Source organism: Diadema antillarum, unplaced genomic scaffold (genome assembly GCF_040938485.1).
Source record: "Diadema antillarum isolate AM-2024a unplaced genomic scaffold, OU_Dant_1.0 seq00000719_RagTag, whole genome shotgun sequence".
Lineage (NCBI taxonomy): Eukaryota > Metazoa > Echinodermata > Echinoidea > Diadematoida > Diadematidae > Diadema > Diadema antillarum.
The window spans coordinates 1,110,922-1,135,000 of record NW_027271623.1 but is presented as its reverse complement, the minus strand read 5'-3'; the positions used below and the strand labels follow the sequence as shown (position 1 = coordinate 1,135,000).

The window sequence follows — 24,079 nt, the reverse complement described above, 5'->3', positions numbered from 1 at the left end:
ATGTCGTACATAATGAATACACTGACTATATTTTCATGGAATTTCATTTATCTGATTTCGCTTTCATGTCTATACGCGGTTTGATAAAGTGAGTCAAATCAGCAAATAAAATCAGTTTGATCTAAATCAAATAACTAAACAAAAATGTCGAAAACTCTTACATTAACACATTATGAACCATCTTTCAACGAGAGACATTGTTTATTTCAACAGAGAAGATTTAATCAAGATGTGCATACAATATGGTTACTCGTAAGGATTTAATATCATCGTTTCCTCTGACATATATAAGTGGTATAAAGTTTTACTGTTTTCAATTAGTTGAACATTCAGAAAAACTCAACAAAGGACACAGTTCTGAAACATAACAGTTTCATGTATTAAGGGCATGACTTATATTTTCCGATTTCATTTAGATAACAAAGCAAGTGTAAATACGCATTCATAAAAGATGATAACAAGAAGAGAAAAAAAAATGAAAGATGAATAAAGAAACGGTGAGATGGTGAAATCTTCATTCTATCTGATTTACATGTAAAGTGGTGTGACTCATATAATTGTTTCTTCAGAGCGTGTTAATCATTATTTAAACTTCCAGACAATTCTTACCTGATTTCATCATTTTACTTTGATCTTTTACCGCGTCTTATTTCACCACTGTTACTACGTCCACCTGTCAAGTCAACTTGAACACAATGTGGCTCTAAGTATTGCAATAATCGTATAGTCGAGGTTCCGTGACCTAAAGATACGCGTTTCCAGAGGGGCAAAAACAGATTACAGGGGAGCGTTTCATGAAGCGTTTTGTCAGATATTTTGTCTGACAAACTGTTAAAAGCTACGGAAATCCTTGCATCTGATTGGCTAAGAGCAAATTTGTCCGACAAGTTGTCAGACAAAATGCTTCATGAAATGTCCCCAGGTGTATCAAGCGCATAGCTCTTGCGCGCTGTACGCGTATACTTGGGGCTCGTTTCATAAAACTTGTTATCAGTGACAACTGCCACATTTCTATGACAAATTTGCTCTCAGCCAGTCAGATGTAAGGATTTCAGTAGCTTGTCACATCTATGACAACTTGTCGCTGACAACAAGTTTTATGAAACGGGGCCATCTACACTGTAGCTGTCTGCGCGCTCGATAAGGGATGTAACGCTTACGGGCTTGCCGCGCATACGCTGTTCTTGCCCCTCAACAAATTGAACCATGGCTTGATGACGTCACTGGAACCTCATCCATATGATTCTTAATGAAATAAGTGTTTGAATCCTTTATCAATCACACTCCATCAACCAAACGACACACACAACCAGCTCACATACATATGCACTCATAATAACACAAGCACAACCCTTGATTTGAGGTAGCAATTTCAATATCAATGATACATAATTATTCAAAACGGTTTTGTACAGTGAATTCCCGTTATAACGAAGTCCTCGGGACAGGCAATTTTCTTTCGTTCGAAATTTCATTATAACCGAACAAATAAACAATAAGTTGAAAAAAAAAAAACATGGACCGAATAATGTTACGGACGGAATTTTTTCTTCGCTGTAACCGGAATTTCGTTATAACCGTGTTCGTTTTAACGGGAGTGCATTGTAATTACGACCAATTATGTCATGGTGTGTTTTGACATGACTGAAGTTGGTTTATTTTGCACAGCTGCTGTTTAAGTATTGCAAGTATATATTTGTTTTTACAATCATCCTTTCATCCACTTTTTTTGGCTTTGTTTAGACATCTTTTTTATTATGTCTTATACATTATATCATCAAGATACCATAATTGAGACTCATGAGGGTACGTTTAAGAAATGTCATATGTAACCTGGACCATAACGACTTGTAACGGTTACAGGTGCTTGCTTCACGTGATTAGCAAGAAGAATTTGATTGGCTGCAATTCTGCCTGTAGTGACGGCCCGTTCCATTAAAGCGGAGGGAAATGGTGTATGCAGCCAATCTCCCGCCAAACCCACATTATCAGCCCCGCATTCTGTTGGAAATGTCGAGGTAGGTCGCATTTGCTCCAATCCCGACGAGAATGATGCAAAGTTATCACCTGAGTGAATAAAATAATCCAACACTTTAAAGTTCCTCTCAAAAATTTCTGGCAGGAGCTCTTTAACAGTTGGAGAGATAACACTCCACACTTCGCTATCTCGTACTTCGCCATACCTCCAGGCGTAGAGATGGAACTCGACAACGGACCCCCCAGTGCGCTCGCTCCACTCACGTGACTGCTTTTCAATCAGGTGACGCTGTACAGCCAGGGTGATCGGACTGAAGTCGGGTGTTTGTAGGATCTTCGGCTGTTCGGGATCTAGCAGCTGGTCGAACCAGAGCGTGATCACCTTGTAATGAGGAGCGAGTGGCATTTGGCTCAGTCTGCTGTTCATACACGCCACCACTGCGCTCTTCGGATATTCTCGGTTTGTTTCGGCAAGGATCGACTGCATTGCCTTCAGGTCCGTCGACAACACCACATGATCATAGACCTGCCCGGGATTCGAAGAAATACCCACTATGCGCCCACTTGAGTCCAATATTAGCTTCTCAACTCCGGAGTTTGTCTCAATTCTGCAATTTCAAGGAGAGAGTCTGTATTTCTTTATTCCTGTACATGTCAAGCAAAGGACAAAATCAAGTACCCATATCTACAACCTCATAGACAATTTGCAAAGAATCATCAAGAGATACTTGACGTCAACAATTGCACATACCACGATGTTTGCATTCTTTGATGATTTATAAGATTTACAAATAATGTCAAGCCGGATGAATATTCTTATTCATGTGTTCATGCCGATGGAACTTCTAAAATGAAAAATAAATCAAATAGGAGTTTTATGACAGTCGGGAGTAGAGTTTAAAGGGTGTGTACAGTTCTGGTCGAGGTGAAGATTTAGCTTTTAACGTTTTATGAGATATTCAGAAACCACTCTATGAGATGTCAAAGAGCATGCAGTTCTAAGGGGTATCAAAAGTTTATTCGATGAAAATCGAAGATATCCAAAAACAAGGTGAAACAAAGAGATACTAATAAAGTTGGGGCATGTCGCCTTTTATTATTAGCACTTTTTTGGATATCTCAGCCATTTGAAAACCAATTTTCATCGAATAAACATTGAATCCTTCTTAAAATTACATGCTCTTTCATATTTCATTAGAGGCTTTTCATTATCTCACTTAGGAATGTTCAAAACATGAATCCCTACCTCAACCAGTACTGTACAATCCCTTTAAAGCTTGTCAATATTTGATAAATTTTTCATGGTTAATGGAAGAGTAATATAAGACACAATCAGAGCTCATTGATATCTAAAGTGTGGATGACATCATCCGACACATTTTTTTAAACCTGTATACAGTTCTTCACACATACATACACACACACACGCACACACACACACAAACGCACACGTATTTATACTGATTTGTCAAATTGTTACACACAATATACATAATTCGCAATGTTGTGTCAATTTATTGCAGTTTTGTAGCATTCAACGGTACATACTGAATGTACAGAGAGATGCCTTCAAAGAGAACGCTGTGTGACTTCACACAATAAACCATTTTCATTGAAGTGATTTGAAGTTCAAATTAAGTGAATTCTAAGTTAAATATTAAGTTTAAAATCTTCCAGGAAATACGCACACACACAACACACAAAATCGCTTACTTTTCTGATCTAAGCTGGGTGTTGTATAGTTGTGTAGAGATTATGAGGAAGAGATGGGCAAGTGAACGTCTTTGTTAATCCAACAAAAAACACCTCACAACCTACCGAGCCCCCAAGGATTGTAATCTCTCGGTCCAAGGGTCAAAGACAGCTGTCTGATGGTCACGTGTTGCAATTTCCCGGATGTCCGCCTATGTTAGAACGACAGGCAAGGAGGATCATGAAAGTCGATCATGTAAGTCTGGATGAATCTTGCAGTAAAGAAACGACGATTGAGATGACGCATCATTCTAACTTTTGCATGCGAAAGGGACTGGACAATCTCGCCTTTGACAAAATATACTTGCGATTACCAATATGTAATTGGTTTTCCTCGCAACAAGTGTCATTAAATTCTTTCAATTTATATTTCCCTTTGACAACCAGACAAACTAAAATTTTGAAAAAGTGATCTTGGTAACTGACACTAACCAAATCTATTAAAAAATGCAAGTGTATTGATCTATTACAGTTTAAAGATTGAACATTATTTTCAAGGCTTGGCAATCACTGGAAGCCAATCCAACAGCAATTATTTATTATTTCGCTAAATTTAACGACTTCAGTATATCACCAGCAAAGACAAAACAAAAAAAGAAATACATAAACGAATAAATATAAAAATGCAAACGACCCCGGCATTACCCAACTTTGACAAAATTGTTCTAATGTGATGAAATGGCATCATAATTATTGTCGCTTGACATCTATGAGAACACAAATAATATCACAGTTGGAGTATGTGAAGCTTATTGCTAAGGTTGGTGCATTCGTGACATAAACTCAAGCGTTCTGGCACACATAATGCTCATTATGGTGTTAATGACATGACAGAAATTGAGGACAACATCCCCCGATACAGGTAAGAATGTAAGAATATAAAACAATTGAAATACTGTCAATCTGCAATGTATTACTCAATGAATACATCCGTCCAGCATATTAACTGCAAATACACTGAAAGTGGGGAACGGATTTGTCGTCTAAAGTTAATATCAGTGTAGTGGCACGGCTGCAAACCAAAGTAATTTCCATCAAAATGAAATTTAAAACTAGCGCTAAAATTGATCATCAAAAAAAGTCGCTGGTAGACTAGCCAGAGGTTTTGCGTTTATGTTTATACAGTGTATCTGTTACAGAGATCACAAATGGCGTCAATATTTCTCATATGTTTCGATTTGTTTGTTGTTTACCTTGTTGTCACCAGTGAAGTAGAAGTGGGAGTACATCATCATTTCTGCTGCGTTGATGACAGTCCTCTCATTAAACGTGACGGAGAGGGCGGGCCGCAGCACAGTGTCAGCAAACCATACTGGTACTCTGGCTTCCTCCGCCCACTCGTCTGAAAGAATCACGTGACAAAAATATCAATGGACCAAATCTGAAATCTATTCAGATCTTATGCATGCATTGTTCTCAAAAGTTGCCCGTAGCAATCAAAAAGCTTGCCCGAGGATTGTCCAGCCTATAAACAGCTTGGTGAATTCCTGTCTATGGAAGATAATAGTACAGAGCAGGTGAACGAATACTTCGTTGCAACCAAATATGAAAAAAAAAAAAACCATCCATAAATTGTAATAAACTTCTGAAACGGTCTATCCGATATTCATTTTCCATGCATCTGGTGAATATTTCTTCTTCTCTTTTTGAGAGAGAGAGTAGCAAACTGGCACATATAATTTCTATTCTTAAACTTGAATAAAAAAAAAATGTCCTTAAGTAAGACTAATTGTGATATGTATTTGCCCATGACATATCTCACCCGGTTACTAAAAGGGGATCATGATAATAATATGGCAAAAAGACTTTACTCTGTGACTATCAGGATCCCATAGCAAATGTTCACGTCATGTCAGACTATAACACGAAATACATACCAAAGGTTAAGTTTCCATATCGATCATAGACAGTGTCATGATTGTAGTATGCGAAGATTGTTGAAATTCGAACGATATCAAACGCCGCGTTGACTCTAAAATTGGAACTGAAGAGCAATGTGGCTGTAGATTGAAGATAAGAAAGATAAAGACAATATGAGTTTCATTAAGGTTATCTCTGTGCAACCTCTAAAAACCTATTATATTTCGGGAGATCGCGGCTGTATCAAACATGACCCGGTTTCACAAAACCGACAAAACCCGTTTGAAAGATTGTAAAGTCTAGTCAATTACTGGAGGATAATAGCGTGTCAATTTTGAAGGAAATGAAAGGTCAATTTCTGGAGGATAATAGCATGTCAATTATGAAGGAAATGCGTTGTATTTTATGAGTCTACTGTATTCAAATACACTGATTAGACTAAGTAACTGTTCATTTTGTGTGAAGAAAGAATTAGAGATTCAAATTGTATGGAAACCATATTAGACTAGACGTAGAACTGACACAATCATCAGCAATGTTGACGTAATTGTTATGTCAAATCTATAGCTAAAAGTGTTATAGTCGCTGAAAAAATATATGAAGAGGTTTCATGCAGATTTTGCACACATCTAAAAACACAAGAGGAAATACGAGAAAACCAACCATAGATAGAAATAAATGAGGCAACAAAGAATTGTAAAATGCGGCTTTCACTAAACCAAAAAGAGACTTAATTTGATGGACAGCAATTGGAGTCACTTTGTCAGAAAACACAGAAAACCCATTCAAATGTGTTATCTGTGAAGAAGGATCACAAATATTAATTAGCAGTAATTCTCGACGTCTATAAATTGATCAGCAGGTTCAATTAGTAAGAATGATAAACGACAACGTTTTTATCCTTATTTTTTCTTCATCTGGCTGATAAAAGAAAGATGAAATAAAATCAATGACAACAAAACCCTGTAAGCTCGCTGATATCGAACGACTAATCCTAAGGAGGTGAATTTCGCCTTCCCGATATTTCATAAATGCATGAGCTAGATGTCTAATTTTCAGTAGGTTGGATACAACAAAGGTATCGCTCATCACGAGGTGAAAATCGTTATAACGGAGTTTGCCTGTATGTAGGGCTCTATTGACAAAATCTTTTCAAAATGAATGTTTTGAGATCTTTCAAACTTTGACCAGCATCCGAAGTAGTCTCAAAACATACCAATAAAGTGATCATACTCTACAAAAATTCACTTACCTATAACGTTGAAAGGGTAGATGCCTTTGCTTTCCATCACTTCCGGTTCATACTCCCTGAACCGGAAGTGATTAGCCCTCCATCGCTCGAAATTATTGTTGATACCCAGACGACGACGGATATCCTTAAAATTGTGGTAATTGTAAAACCATGCTGAAGAAAGAAGGAAGTGAGAGAAAAATGTCAATGAAATCATTGCAACTTATCATGAACCCCAGTATCTCAGGACCTTCACCTATGACATTTGTATGCGCAATGGTGTATGCAAGTTGTTCTCTTTCTCAATTTCTCACATCATATATTTCATATTGTTGGTAACTTCTATCATTTGGTATTCAGAAATCGCATGAGTTTTCTCTCTGCTCTTGTTGCATCCGCCGTTGTGGAATGAGCAAGTCTTACATTTTGTCCTTGCCAAGATTCTAGCATGCACACAGCATTATATAAATTTGTGCAAAATGGTAATTTTCTTTGAATACTCACTTTAAATCTTTTCAGTGATACTCCACCCGACTCAAATAACAAGAAATATTTTTGAAAATATTATCACAATTATCACATACAAATTCGTTTTTATTCATTTTCTTTGCTTTTCGGCAGCTTCAATTTAAAACCTCTAAAGTTGATAAAAATGGATACATCGATGTCTGCATTTTAATTCTCCATAAGCCGGCTCTACATTCAAGTAAATAACAGAAAACGACAAAAACATTACAATGAACATATATGTTATAAATACCGTGAAAGCCATGATCAACCCTAAAAGTTTCGCCCAAAATCTCAACGTCAGTAGAGCTGAGTCGTCCCCCAACCACCGGGCAGGAATCCTTGACAGTGACGTTGAAGCCCCGCTCAGCAAGCTCCAGAGCTGCTGATAAGCCTGCGAGACCTCCACCTATTAGAACACAATTTGGACTCGTAAATTATGAAGTGTGCAGTTGCTCTTCCTACGAAACATTTTGAATATACTCGTTGATTATGCATACAGGCATATAAAGGTGCAAAATTAAATCAGTTCATCTGGACTTACTGTTTTAATTCCGAGAACGGTTTCACGCGGATCCTGGACGCTTCATCCGCTCGTCTGATTTGAATTAAAACGGTATAAGTCCAGATGAATCGATTTAAGTTTTTACCTCAACTGAATGTTACCTGGAAGAATCAGAACTTACACCAACAGAGACAATAAAATATTCATAATTCACAGAGCTTCTATCTTATCAGCTGCTGCGAGGTAAATATGGAAAGAAGTCATCTCAGATAAATTAAGCTTCACTGAACACTTCATAATTAGTAAATCATGGTACGATTACAAGTTACTTTTAGAAATATTTTCGACTAATATAAAGTTGAGTGTTGAGAGTATTTTATCCAGTGGAACACTGGATAAGACCCCCCAAGAAAAAAAATAACATAGCTTACAGAATGAAACATTCAAATCTCACCTACATAATTCAAAAGAATGTAATATAAATCTTACCGACCACGGCGACACTACGCGAAACTCCTGGAGGAAGTACATCCGGGTCACCCGGGTTCGCGGGATAAATTACGTCCACGTCCTCTGGCCCAAGATATCGTATGAATACGATCGCCACTGCAATTGATTGAAAATTGAAAAAAAAAACCACACATTGACATTTTGCTAATTATTTAAGGTACAGCTAGAGTTCACATCGGTGGTTGACTACAATCCTTTATTGTGTGTTCTATAAGAGGGCGATGGACACTCAAGATTGTTACTGCGTGCACAAAATGAGTACGAGGTTTCCCCCTTTGTTAATAAAAAAAAGAATAAATAAGCAGAATGTATAGCGAGAATTGCGAGCTCCAATTATGTCATCAGTCATTCAATTTCCTTTTCATTGCTCGATTTTTTACTGGTCAACTTCCACAGATCAATGTAATGTGTCTTAGTTATGTAACTCAATCTGTCTTCAATTTTGTGTGACCTACGACACTGTCTTCATGTTAATGGTTTCTCTTTGTCCAGATGAAATATATATGTAAGTCCAAAATATTTCCGTGAAACCATCACACTACAATATGGCGCATCATGAATAATGGATATATAAAACAAAACAAAACGAAACACTCGTACTGCTCAAAGGATGTAATGCATAAAATAACATAACCTTTAGCTATAAATATGATAGGAAGATTTATATTCATACGAGTAATCCTTCTAAAATGCGCAGAGAAACGATATTAGAACAGTTGTAGGCTCCAGTTCCATGGAAAACAGTCGATATCATTTTAGAATTCCTCCATTAATCAATGACAAAGCACGTCCATGTACAAAACTATATCTACAAGTTTTATGATACACCCTAATGCTGGGGACTTTTAGTATCAAAAATCATATTTGATTTCACAGGTATAATTAAGTATAATTATAATTATAATAGAATCAATCCTTGTCACAAACAATATTGGTGCTTCAACCATATCTTACGAGTAATTTATAGCTGTGAATTCATCCATGCCCATCAGCACGATGAATTTAGCCCCACGATCCCCCCCCCCCCCAACAAACTTAAATGTATAGTCCTTCGGAGTTGGATTAATAGCTGTCAGTCTCATTGCTTGCTTACAAGGCTTGCCTACAAACACTGTTTTATAAAATATATTTATATATTTGCCATAATCACCAGGGGCGGATCCAGAAATTCCGTACAGGGGAGGTGCACTCACCCCCACTTTTGTTTAGTAAATATGCACTTCTGTTAAAAACAAAACAAAAACAAAAACAAATAAATAAATAAATAAAGAGGGAGCGTTCGCCCGATGCACCCCTCTGGATCCGCCACTGATCATTCTAATTCAATTCATCAAACAAACTCACATACACTCAATTTATGCCGCATCTATCACAACCCCCCCCCCCCCCCCTCCGCCCCAAGCAGTACCGCAAACTCACGGAAACGAAATTTACTGATTCAAACCTTTGGAATAGGATAGCCTAGGCCGTATATATAATCAAATTACTATCTAAAAAAGCTATTGCACTGACCAATGAAAGGTTTTTCCACTTTGAAGACGAACATTCGACGTGTTTTTCATTTCATCAATGCTATCACTTAGTATCAGAAGTTAACAAAAATGCGAATCCTCACCGCGGTTGTGTGTGTGTTTGTGTTTGGGGGGGGGGGGTGGAAAAAGGCACAATTCAATGAACCTTGGCCTTTACAGTGAGCACTAGGTCTATATATACACTTCACATCCCTCCCCCTCCCTACCCGCCGAGCGACCCCGGGCCGAAGATAAAAAGAAAGACACATTCCTAAGCGGTACTCGAAAGACAACAAATTAGCAGATAAGCAAGGTTTGTTTAATAGGCTCACATGGAGAGTTTGGGTACTCAGACCAGAGATGACAAATTTATATCAGAATTCGTGATACAGAATGAAAAAAAAAGGGTCGCATCTTCTCTCTCATTTTGTGCCTTATTTCGGGTTGTATTAAACACAGTGTTGCCCCTACTGCTGATCAACAAAACATTGTCCAAAAGTTTGAAGACTTTACAAAGAAGCACGCGAAGAGGGAACGAGTTTTCTTCTTTTCTTCTTCTTCTTGGGGGAGAAGGTCGCTTGTTGAGGGGACTGTCTTCTTCATGCGTGCATGTCTGATTTTGGGTGTGTCGTGACGAGTCATGAAGGCTAAAAGGCATGGCTAAAAGTGAAAGGTGAAAGAAAATCATCATCACCTTATGAATCCGGCCGGTGCACCACTGAACTCTATAGAGTATACAGTAGAGCTAGAGTGCGGTGCACTGAAAGGACAAGGGCTCGAAAGGCTCATGTTATGGCGGTGGCATGGTTGAACCATGGCATAGAGCGTAGTACACGCTTGAACGAACCCCCCTGCGCCTGCATGCACATGCAGCATAATAGGCCCTGTAAACTGTGAGTTTTATTCATTTGTAAAAATACGTAGACGGGTGCAACGTACCAGTACATACTAATGCTCAGTATTCCACGGCATTGTATTCAGCGCTTCTCGTCCTGCAATCATGTACATGTACCCTTAAAACTCGCTACTGCACGGAGGGGTGGAGCAGTATATCGAAGCATTACACCTTTCATAACACTAATTAACAGCACCAGATTCTATAACCCGTTACCTAGGCACGCTTATTGCAGTGACAGTTGTGGGCACAAAACATGGACGCACCGCTCTACGTTCCAGTAATTGTTGTACCTTGTCCACTTTGCGCCCCCCCCCCCCTTCGAGATCTTTTCAGTTTACTGGAGTGAGCTACATGTACATGCACTGAAATAAGCAAATCGATAAAAACAATTACTTTCACCTCCCAGAGCAGAGGTGCCTATACTTGAACTGACGTGACTTCAGCTAATATATCACTTCAATATTCTGAAAACCAAATTATCTCCCACGATTTAGGCATACCAATATGCGTTCGGAAGTATTAAAAAGGGCACACTTACCGCAGAGGACGTAGCAAGCCTTCATGATTTTATCCCTGTCCATGACGACTTATGAAGTGCGTTCGATGTGTTTTCTTCTGATGATCCCAGTCCTCTCAGCTCTATACGTCCTGTTGGGATGGTTGGGGCGCGGGGTGAAGGACTATAGAATGTGGAATGTCGTCTGCTGTCTTGCAGCTGGCTGCAGTAAAATTCGTGCGTGTGTGTGTGTGAGTGTATGTGTACCACGTGTCTGCAGTCGCGAGTTTGAGCACCACGTGAGCTGCTTGGCATAGTGACGTCATATTTTCGATCAAAATTTTACGTCCCTTTCGTGGTACAGTATTATCAGGGAGGTGGCCCACCTCCGTGGTATTAAAGTCTGCTTGCTCCCACGAGAAGTTTTATCTCACCATGGATGGAGCTAAACCGAAAAGGAGAGGCACGGAGAGAATGATTTCAACTACACTGTACTTGATTTGAATGTATTCAAAAAAGATCAAACCTCGACTGAACCTGTATTATTTGACGAGCGGAAAAATCAGCCAATAGGTGATATGATGTCCAGTGCAACTGTGTATAATTGAAAGGGAAATCCAGTCCAAATATAAGTTGGTCTGATAAACATAGTACAATCTAACGAGTTCAACGGTAAAAATTTGACTGAAATCGGATGAAAAATAAGGAAGTTATCACATTTTGAAGTTTTACTAACTTCTGCAAACTGACAGTAACTTGTATAACAGTGGATATGACTATGCAAATGAGTGCATGAGCTAACCTGCATGTCATAACCTCACAATTTTCCATTGATCGTGTAAAAAAAAAAAAATTTCTAAAATGAAATGTTTCTGTCATTGAAGTCTGAAACATGATGTTATTCCTGATTGAATAACATAGTAGTGATCAGTTAGATATTATGAGGATTTTAGGTCCGGGCATATTAGCTGCGATTGAATGAAAAATTATAGAAACTTCACAATTTTATGTACAAACTGGTATAGGTTTTGAGGGGATGACATGATCACTTTGTCATTAGCATATTCATATTGACTGTTTAAGAACTGTTTCCGCAAAAATAGCGAAACTTCAAAATGTCATAGTTATTATACTTCCTTATTTTTCATCCGATTTCGATCATAATTATACCGTTGAACTCGTAATATTTTACTTTTTCTTGTCAGACGAAACTTATATTTGGACTGGACTTCCCCTTTAAGCCATAAAACGGGGTACGTGGGACTCGGGGTTTGATAGTTGGTTTGATCAAGGAGGTATATACTAAAATAAGATATATTAGGGCCTACCTCTGGTTTGATTCATCATCGAAATACTACGCGATGGCGACGAAAATTTATGTATATTACACACTCACGCACACTCCGTGACACGGAAACAAAGTTTTCAAAAGATATCGGTGATTTAATGAACCTTTGCTATTCATACCACAAAGAATATAACAACCAGAGGACCAGTATTTAGACAATTACAAAGATCAATGATTATAAGCATACGGTAACAAGATGTTGACGGTTGAAGAACCAAAGAGTAGCATGAACATAATATTACAAGTTATTTCGCGAAATATGCTTATTAGAACATGGTCCATATTATAATCTACACTGCTTCAGTTTTTCGGAGAGAGAGGATAGAGTAAGAGGAAATAAGAGTCAAGATACATAACGCCGTAGATGGATTACTGGATTTCTATTCTCATGAAGAGCAGAATATAATTATCACCTACGAAACATTCACATTTCCGCTATAAAAAAAACCGTCAATTTCACGTCAGCGTTATGGTCAGAAAGACGTCTTATTCAGACGTCAGAAAGGCGTCTTAATATGTCGTCTTTAACGTTGATAAACAAAGAAAACGGACGTCATTTAGACGTCTTAGACTGACGTCAAAATGTCGTATTTTTGCCCAAATGGAAGACGTAAACATATTTTGACGTCTGCCTGACGTTTAAGTGGTCATACATAGGTGTCCGAATGACGTTTGGATTACTAAAGAAAATGCCACGTGAGAATAACGTCATGAGCATATCGTTTACACGTCAATTCAAGATCTTTCTACGTATGCTGGCATAGAAAAAAAGTCTTAAATAGATGTCTTTTTAAGACGTCTTTTTGACGACAACAAACATTTTTTTTTTCATTTTGACCTTGTCTTTCAGCTGAGACAGATCAATTATTAGTATATCATTACAAGATCTAATATACCCTACACCTAAAGTCCTGAATCCTATATACCTATGCCTATGCCTATAGTACTTATTCATAATAGTTACAAGGGCTATCACGGGCACAAAGTTGTAATGCTTCATGTCAGGGGTACTAGACTAGGTCAGAATTTCGTCATCAGCCCAATTAGAATATGGAAATTATTATGTTTTCATAACACAAGTTGGAAAGCAGTTTGATAAGATAAGAATAAAATGTACAATTTTCGACACAGTCTAAGCTTAAACGCAGCATAGATACTATAATTATTAATGTTTTTCCTTATTTCCACTAGTTTTTGCATATTAGATTTAATTCTATGAATATTCATAATCGATATAAAAACCACAGGTATGACGTTGTTATGACGTCTTTACGACAAGTATCAAGCATTAATCGGTTAAAAGGCATAATCGGTGTAAAGGTTTTCATTTAAAGTGAGGCTTATGTAGCAATTAATGAAACGAGTATTTAATTTTTCCTCACTGCATGTAATTTCAATTTTAGTGAACTACGAAACCTAGTGTAACTTGCTTGTGACTTCTCAATAATGGCCTGACTTGTGACACTGAAAGTAAAATAAACTGTCATGAGACTTACATTTAATATGCTGTTTGTTTAATGCCGCCTGAAGGACGCTCAGAATACTCTGAATCTCCACAGTTACGTTTAATACAATCAGGTCAGTACATTCAAACAATGTTTTTATTCAAAAACGTGAAAATATCTATCCATTAAGAAATAATATATATAGTATTCATGGCTTCGCCCAAACATATTAAATTCATTAATATCACACGGATATTTGACTAGGAATGAGACTAAAAAGGAACTGGAGGACAATAAACTTAGCGAGATGGAAAGAGTCCTGAAAATACAGATAATAGGAAACTTGAGGGCTTTTTACACTTGTGTTTCTTAACCCCGGACTTTCTCTGACCCAGGACTATCGTTAGTCCCGTACCAATTTTTTCAGCTTTTTACACTCGCCAATTAGTCCCGTACTATCTCTTGTCCGGGGCTAAGGAGAAAACTGTTAGCCCCGGACTTTCCAAACCACATGAATATTCATAATTACGCTGTGTACTGTACACGTACACGCACGCACCGGCAGCACATGATTACCTCGTTTCTGATTGGTCAGTGAGGGTCGCACTTCGTCTCCGTCGCTTAGCCCAGGATTATTTTTTCGTTCTGTTTACACTCACTTGCTTGGCACCGCAATTGCGGTGCTAACCCCTGCTATTTTGCAGGGCCAGATAGTACCGTACTATCGGTGGGGCTAGCCCACTTTGGCAAAAACGAGTGTAAACAGAAAGTGGGCTAAGGATAGTCCCGTGCCAACGGTGGGGCTAAGGCCCCCCCCCCCCCCCTTAGCCCCACCGTTGGTCCGGGGCTAAGCAAAAATTTACAAGTGTAAAAAGCCCTTTGGAGATCGACAGTGGGCACACATTCTTTCACCGACAGAGGGCGCTCTGCAGCTCATGTCAAATACTTTTTGACCAGTCGCTATGAATATTCAAATCAGCAAGTTGATGATGACATGCTCTCACATTTTATAATTTATTTCATATACAGAAATGACAAAATCTCATATTTTAGCTGTATGAATATAAAACTTGCCTTGAAACCACCCCCCCAAAAAAAAACAACAAAAAAACACACGAATGAAATGTTAACTCTGATACTATGATATGGGATTATGTTTTTCCTGTATTAGCTAAAAATAACATATTTTCCGGAATGTCATGATATCATGTTATTATGATAAACATGAAAGATTGTGATGACATGATATCATCAACTCACTCATTCAAATATTAGTATTCAGAAGAACGTATTACTTGGGGGTTGATTCCTCTTGTAAACGTTATGAGAATGATCGTCTTAATGGCGGGGGACTACAAAGGAATTGGGAGGAGGGGGTAATAGATTTAGCGAGATTGAAAGAGTCAGGGAAATACCGACAAAGGGAAGTTAGAAATTGATTGTAAGCAGGTATCATTTTCCCAAGAGAGGGCACTCGTTCTTCAGCTTATAGAACGGGACTCGAAGTCATGTCTCTCCGCTAATACCCATCATCACTACTAATATAATATTATTATGTTAATGTACCACCTTGGACTGATAAAAGAAAACAATACAATACTTTGATGTAAAAATCGATTCCATGGACAATATCCATTACAAAACTATTAGCATTATCAATCAATAAAATGAGTTTTATAATGGAAAATTGTACACATATACTAACGAATGGACTTTCAACGAAACCTACCACTTTGAAGAACGAGATCCGCCGCCACCTGACTATGCGCATCTCACTAGGCGTTTTCACATCAGCCCGATGTTTCGAAATAGCGCGCTATTTTCTGACTTGGGAAATTATCCCGATAGCGAAATAGCGCGCTAACACAAATTAGCGCGCTAATTGTATCGCTCTGATCGAGAAAATTTCTCGAGTCCAACTCGGGAAATTTCTGAAAAAGCGGGATAGTAGCGCGCTATTTGATAATAGGCGTTTTCACATCAGCCCGATGTTTCGAAATAGCGCGCTATTTTCTGACTTTGGAAATTGGAAAATATCTCGAGCTTGGATTTTTATCGGGCTGATGTGAAAACGCCTTTTGTGAAAACGACTCGAGAAATTAGCGCGATGCATCCCATCATGCCTAGCGTGTGTGACCCGATCAATCGAGGCAAACTGCACACAAATCATGGGGAATTTTTGAGAGGGCACACACATTACTGATGCTGTTTGCACATACTCAGCTGCAGAATTAGCTCGACAAAAATTCGGGCTAATTCTCTTCGGGCTGATGTGAATAAGAAATGAAATAGCGCGCTAATTCGCAATCGCGAAAAGTATCTCGAGCTTGGATTTTTGTCGGGCTTATGTGAAAACGCCTAATAGGCGTTTTCACATCAGCCCGATAAAAATCCAAGCTCCAGATATTTTCCAATTTCCCAAGTCAGAAAATTTCGAAACATCGGGCTGATGTGAAAACGCCTAATGAGTGCACACAGGTGTCTCAAAAATGATGATTGCATAATCATGCATCGTCACTGACAAAAGAAAACAAAAATGCTTCCCTTATTCTGGTCTTATAATTGGCTGATGCGCCTTTTCAGACTGAAACGTCTTTGAATAAACGTCAATGATGAGAAGCAGCAAACCTCAGAACATGACTGATCTCGTTTCATTGGATTGAAAATTACCGATTTGCTCGCTAGCGCTCACACATTATGACTTTGCCTAATAGTAAGACAGACATATCCTCTTCCCTTGCTATCTGTTTCTACTCGGGAAAAATGTGCGGAAAAGGTGGAAAATGAGATAAGAAACCATGATCTATTAGCTAAAAACTTAGCTATCTCTTCGAAACAACCTGCATTTCGCCAATGAAAATGTCTGAGCGGTAATATATCAATACATACCACAACTGCACGTGCATTTCCCTAGATTTAAGACAGTTGTTATCTTCTGCGCATTTTAGATTTTTTCAAAGCTGCGTTGTGTTTTGCCCCGGCTTGCCGGCGGCGAAGTTCATAAGATCAAAGCAGGGAGGAATGTTCAAAATGCTTTGGTGACACTTTTGACATAGACAGAGGCATGCATTAATTAAGGAAATGATGAATGTCCATGTGTAGTAAACCCATGATTAAAGTAGGCTTTGCATGATACCCATTTTAAGTAGATTTCCATTGAAAAGGTTATGCGCGTCATTACAATACTGTAGGCTTTATCGCCAATTTCGCACTTTTGTCAATCCATTAATTTGATAGAAGGTTCATTCAATTTAGCAAAAAACCTCGATATCGCACAGCCTGTCTTTCAAAATTGCAACTTGTGCGTTCAGTTTAGCATTTCGATCATGAAAAATTTGCGCATATGGCTTTCGAATTCGTAAAAAGGGCATTCAAAATGGCCGGTACTCTCGGTGTACGTTCATTCAAATTCGCCATCACTCGCCGAAAAAAGGTATTATTGAGTCATTAAATTTCGCAAATGGGCAGTCAAATTCCAAACATTTTCATTCAAATTTACGTAATGTTATTTCTTTTTTGAAAAGGTGAGAACATGTAAACGTGTATTTCTATGTGACTTTTTGTTTCATCCACACACTGTTAGGTACAAGTATCCTATTTTTACCCTAAATAACTCAAGTTTGTTGTTCTGTAACGCCCCTTTTCTTTCATACGTGTCATTATCGCTCTACATGCACCAATAATCCATCTTCTTATAGTCATGACAGCACAAGTTAGATACAGACGTATAATATCTCAAGAAGACAGAGAAAGATTTATAGGAACATTCGATGATCATAACGTTGACTTCCTAGAACTGGCCAATACACTCGGAATAAAGCGCTCAACGGCCAGATAAGTTATGGCCGCATGCACCGTCTTCGGACTGGGAGACTCAATACGCACAGTGAAAAAAAAAACCAAACCGTTGCCAAAATCTCTAAAATGAATACGAAACGAAATCTAATGATGCTTACAAAACAATAACTATGATGAAAAAATACAGAAAGAAGTAAAGCATAAACATTTGTGCTAAATTGATGTTTATTATATTATTATATTGTTTGTTACATCTAAAAAGATATTACATTGGATGCCCAAAAATGAATTCGAATGACCGAGCGCAGCATATACGTGATCACGTGACTACATCATTCTAAAGTGAATGAACGAATAGCGAAATGGTGCTTGTTTTACGAATTTCAGTTGAAAGAAAAATTGTTGATTAGAATGAGATTAAAGGTAATTCGAATGCAGCTCCAAACTGAATTTGACTGAAGAGATCATAAAATTGAAATACCGAAGATGAATCATAATGTCATCTAGGCTAAATTTTGCTAAATCGAATGCAGCAATAAGAAATTGGACTGACAAAAGTGTAAAATTGGCCGCGAAAACCTACAATTGATTCCTCAAGACCACTTCCATAATTATCATACATGCAGTGAATATTAGCTTTACTGATTTCATTTGAGCAGCTTTATTTTTCCTCCAAATACACTGTAATATTGTATCACTTTATGGAGTATTGAAATCGCAAATCAAATATTGTAACTGACCCACTTTTACTTGTAGAATGGTCAATCTTCCGTAAAATACTAGAAATCTAGGTCTTTTACCAAATTTTAACCCTAACAGGGCCGGGGGGGGGGGGAGGGGGGAATCCGCCCCCCCCCCCTCCCCTCAACGTTTCGCGATATAATTCTGTAACGTGAGAAGGCCTTGTCGCGAGGCTTCTTGACTTTCTTCGTTCAAGTCTCGCAAACGTTTGAGACCAAATTTGCAACGTCCGCGTATACTTTTTCGAAGTCACGCCCATTTTTATAACGGCAGGCAAAAACGGGCACAATTTTGTGATTTTGTGTACATTTCCTATGGAAACAGTGTTCTGTCATGAAAGTCATTAAAACCTTATTGTTTTTACAATTAATCATTTTCATTGATTAATTTTACGCTAATTATGGTAGAAAAGTGGTCAGTGACAATATCCAATAAAAACAAAGAGAAACAAAAGTTGAAAAACAAAGAAATACATAAGAAATTCTGAAAACAATAAAATACATAAGAATTGAAATGAGTTTCGAAAGTTTTTGTGATGTACAATTGTTGAATATGCTAAAACAGATTTACAGACCAAAAATTACACTCTCAATGCTTTTAATTAGGCTAAAATATGATCTTGAGCTTAATTTGCATAATTAACTAATTAAAATTAGAAATTGATAGTTTCAAAAAATTTTATGACGCAGTCTTGTAGATTATGACGTGGGTGTCACGAGTGCCAAATGTCGTCCCGACCGCCCCATCGATGGCCGAGATCTAGGGGGGGGGGGGGGGTGGGGTTGGCGGAATCCGTCCCCTTCCGGCTTTAGCATAGCCAAAAAAAAGCCTGGCCTGATTAGGGTTAATATATGACTGTAGTATGCTACTGCAGACAATAATGTCGTCTATGACAGTTGACATTAATTAACGTCAAATATGTAGAGTCTATCTGGAGTGCAGAAGGCTATCTCACCACTCTCATACTCTTGTAGATAGTACCAATTTCTCTCTGGTTTTTGTATTTTGAAATCAGTGATGATATTGTGCACGTGCTCCTAATCTCTCGTGTATCGATCGATACTGACAAGCCCCTCCTCGTCTTTCACCCAGGCTACAATGACCGAATCATCTCGACAAACAGCTGGGTAACCAAGCATACCCTCCTTCTTCTTCAAGACATTCTCCTTCTTCCCATTACCATCAAGACACACGACAGCTGAGAAGTCTGTCAGAATCAGTTTCCCTTGGTGTGAAAACAGAATAATTGCATAGGTGTATATCTATCACATGCTATTTCACTGACTGCAACACCCTGTGGGGTAAATACCTGCATCTTCTTGGCCATCTCATTACCCACGTAGATATTATCATCTCTGTCCACAGTGAGACCAGCATCCAATCCTTCGTCATTATAACTTATCGTCCCGACCTTCACCCACTGTTGAGTATACAGTGACATTTCGTTTTCTGCATCACGTACAACACGTCGACCGTTAGACAAGTATCCAATATTACTGACACTGACATCCTCCAGCACGGTCTGCTGTAACTTGCCGTCAGGGGAGTAGAGATGGATTCCGCCGAAACGGGATCCCACCGCCATCTTACCGTCTGGTGCACTAGTCATACAATTCATGCTGTCTTCGAGATGGAGCTCTACGACATCCCACTTAAAATTGTTTAGCCCTCCAAGACAAAGTTCATTGACTCCCACGTATCTATGGAATGAAATCTTCTGAGCTCGTTCTGTCACACCTCTCGGTGATCGGTCGTCAGGATCATCTCGTCCCAGAAAGCTCTTCAAATTCTCACACAGCGTGTCGTGTGCAATCAAGGCGTCTTTCTCTAGTGGTACCTTCATACCGTTAGTTACCAGCTCTTCCATAGATTTCATGTGGCTTATTGTTTGCCGGCTCTCTTCATCCATGACTTGTAATTCCTTCTCGAATTTTTCAGACCATCGTTTCACTTGACATTTAAGAGCTTCTCTCCTGGCTGACAATAGTTTCATGTATTCCTCGTACGTCTTGTCGATGTCATTATTGAGTCTTTTCATCATGTTTGTTATTTCATCGCGTTGTGTCTCGATGAATTTGATGTGATTTTCAATGGTTGTTTTCTTTGATTTTGTCCTTTCTAGTAACTTCTTGATATTTTTCATTAACTTCTCCTCATGGACGGCTACCTTTTCAAGCTGGTGGCCATCTTGCAAGTGCTCCAGCATCCCACACGTACTGCACATATACTCATGGCAATTGGTACAGAAGCACTCTTCATCAGCGCTGGGGTGTGTCCTACACTTTCGTCGCCTCTTAAGCCGAACTTTTCCCGAGAGCACCTCGCTCATGGTCACCACTTCGTGGTTGGAGAACGGTTTCCAGTTAGAGTGGCCTTTATCACACGATTTACACATATATTTCCCACAGTCCTGACAGTAGGACATAGCTGACAGCTTTTTGTCCGTGTCACAAACCGTGCATGTTGGACTCTTGATTTTCACTTCGTCCACAAGAGAATTCAATGGTACATTCGTTTGTAACTTATTCACATCTCCACTGGGTAGGGGCGTTTCTATCCTGCACACAGGACATGTTATAGTTTGTTGGTTTTGCTGAGTTTGAAAGATACTTTCCAGACATTCTTTGCAGAAGGTGTGTGAACATGTCAGTGATTTGGGTTGGTTGAACAGTGTCAGACATATAGGACACTCCAGATTCTGGCTGCTGATCTGATGAAACGTTGCCATGGTGTCTGTTTGTTTATAAGCAAAAGAAATACATAGCGGTAAAATAAACATCGACAAGTAGCCCTGCATCAGGATATTATGAATATTATCGATCATGAAATTAGCAGTATTAACATTATCAATTAGAAAATTAGCATTTACCAAATAAAAAAAATGGGAAGTTCATGCAAAGAAGAGTTAGAATCAATGTATTCTTAATTCAAACGAAGTAATGAAGCTCATTTTAGGAAATTTGTGTGAATAACATTGCTTATCATGTTTACTATTAAAGTGTGCTCTATTTCCGTGCTCAGTAAAACTGATTTATGGCCGTTCATTTTAGTGAAGGAAGTCCCATTAACTAGTTGAGTGAGCCGGTCATTTGAAGATTCAACTTAGAATGAAAGCATACAAGACGGAATACTTGTTAATTCCTAAAGGTGTATCATCGAAACAACGAAGTGTTGGATTACAATGCACTCACGAAATATGACTTCATGATTCGAGCAGATAATTTAGGGAGGGACTTTTTTTTTATTCGTGCCCTTGTTTATTTAAAGTAGGGAATTTTCTCCAACAATATCGTACACAAAAAATGTCATGTGAAAAGAGAACATCAATGAAAATGTGAGCAAAATGTGAAAAATTATTGTTTAGAAACGTGTGTCCGTTTGGCTGTTTGTATGTCATTTAAGAAGGTGCCCTACAATAAAAAAAAAAAAAATCCGCATAATTGACAGCTTGAGAGATAGTCTTGATTTTGTTTGCTTTTTTTTTTGAACTTGCATAAAGATACTGCCTTAACTTGTGTTGCAAGACTTGTGGAAACGTTATTGATGTATCTTATACGTCATGAGTTAGGTACAAAGAAACTATTTTTTTCCCGGGATTAGATTATGTTACTGAAATCCCATGGACAAACAAAACTGGTAGGAGTATTTTAGGAATGTTAAATGATTTCTGTTAACAATGGGACCTGGAAAATTGAATAAAGTTAATGACCCTTCAGTCCTTGTATGACTGAAGGCAATCAGACAAGATCTACAGTCACTGTGAACTTGATGTCCCATCTTGGTTTGCTCACAAGCTATTAAGCTAGCATCCCTAGAAACGCTCCTCTAGACCGCTGGAAAGATTTGACTGCTACATGATTGGCTTCCTTTATCCCTTACCAGTCATTCATTGTCTGTCGTTAACAACATTTGAATTTGAACTTTGAGCGTCGTCTTGTGACAAGAAAAAAGAAAATGCTCACATCCTGGATATAATCTTTGCATTGTTGATTAATATACTTATTTAAATTTTGATTGACATCATTTAACAGAAAAGAACAAAACAAGAAGAAAAAGAATAGTGGTAGAACATCTAGCAGTCCGGTTCTATCTTCTAACATCCCTCATTGCGTCTCTTTCTGAAGCGAAGGCCAAATATTCGCTTTCAGGTCATTTATTATCCACAATTAATTCTTTTATGAGTAAAACAATAAACATCCTTGACACCAGGAGAGAAATAACTCGTGTTCCAAAAGAAAGAGGGCAAGGGAAAGGAAACGGACATGTCATAAAATTTGACGGATGTAAACATCCTGAGGTCTCTATCAAATCTTTTTCCAGATGCAAGCATATTATTCATTCGCTACTTTCCTGTGGCTATGTTGTGTACAATGTATTGGCAGCTATGCTAATGGTCCTAAAATTTTGCTGTCATGTTCACATATTTGGTGGGACTAGCATGAGGCGAATATATGTGTAATAGGATTATTATTCATAGCACCAATGAGAACGCGGGATGAACAATACAACAAGCACTCTTTGAGTAATTTTGTTCTTTATCTGCAGATGCCGTGATCAAGTTCCAAAAATTCTATAAGCATGAACAGACACCTCTCTCTTGTGTTTCATTTGTTGAAGTTAAGGAAAAAGAGATTTAGCAGGCCACTTTTAATATATTGAAAAGGAGCGTCCTAAAGAGGTCTGACCTATAATAAGTTTGATGCACATCTCATGATCCCCAAACTCTCTCTTTGCACCAATCTGTGCTTCATTCCCTAAGTCGTTGACTTATTTCCAATGAGACAATGATTGCTATTTTTATTCAAACAACACTTTTGTAACAGGCTACCCCTATAAAGGTTTTATTGTCGGTACGCTGTTAGCTAAGTAAATATATTAGTATAGCTTTTGGGATTAAAAATGTAAAACAAAACCAGCAAAAGGATAATAGAACTGTTAAACAAACAAGTAAAAATCATATTTGGTGATCATGCATTCTTTGTTAAACTGCGTGCCAGGCACCATATTCAGTAACATGCGTGTATGGGTATCGTTTCGTATGCTTACCAAGTACACTGTACTTCCGGGTTCAATTTTGCTGATTTATCTCGGGCTCCAAAGTACAGTTAGACATGAGATTACAACCTGTACTCTGTTTAACCCGTAGGAAGGTTTGCGAACATGAATAAAATTGAATATTGTCTGACTTTTAAGACCCTATCAAATATCAAGAGTTCGTTTAAGGACAGAGAGATGCAGTACGTATAGCACACACAATATGGTCGGGCGATTCAAGCAGCTTTCAGAGGCTTGTCTGTATTTTCTATGACTTTTTTTCATTCTGACCCCTTATATTTATAGAAGCGGGTTTTCCCAACACCTCAAATGTTGTGTATGTGAAAATCACAACGCTGTAACGAAATTTCGTTAGCTGCTCCGGCAAAATTGAGTCCAGACAATAATTTCTCAAAAGCGAAAGATATAAACAAAAGCCGTCATGTTCAAGATTCTGATAGCTTGA

At 38.2% G+C, this 24,079-nt stretch overlaps 1 protein-coding gene across 1 annotated transcript; it reads right to left on the bottom strand.

Moving 5' to 3' along the window:
• Positions 1–1,822: 1,822 nt before the first annotated feature.
• Positions 1,823–11,332, bottom strand: LOC139738025 (carotenoid phi-ring synthase-like). Its single transcript, XM_071648690.1, has 8 exons — positions 11,290–11,332; positions 8,322–8,438; positions 7,581–7,736; positions 6,842–6,994; positions 5,607–5,729; positions 4,923–5,071; positions 3,796–3,881; positions 1,823–2,585 (listed from the first exon to the last, which is right to left on the bottom strand). Exons 1-8 carry the CDS (start codon positions 11,330–11,332, stop codon positions 1,823–1,825), a joined length of 1,590 nt encoding a protein of 529 aa, XP_071504791.1.
• Between the last annotated feature and the right edge of the window lie 12,747 nt (positions 11,333–24,079).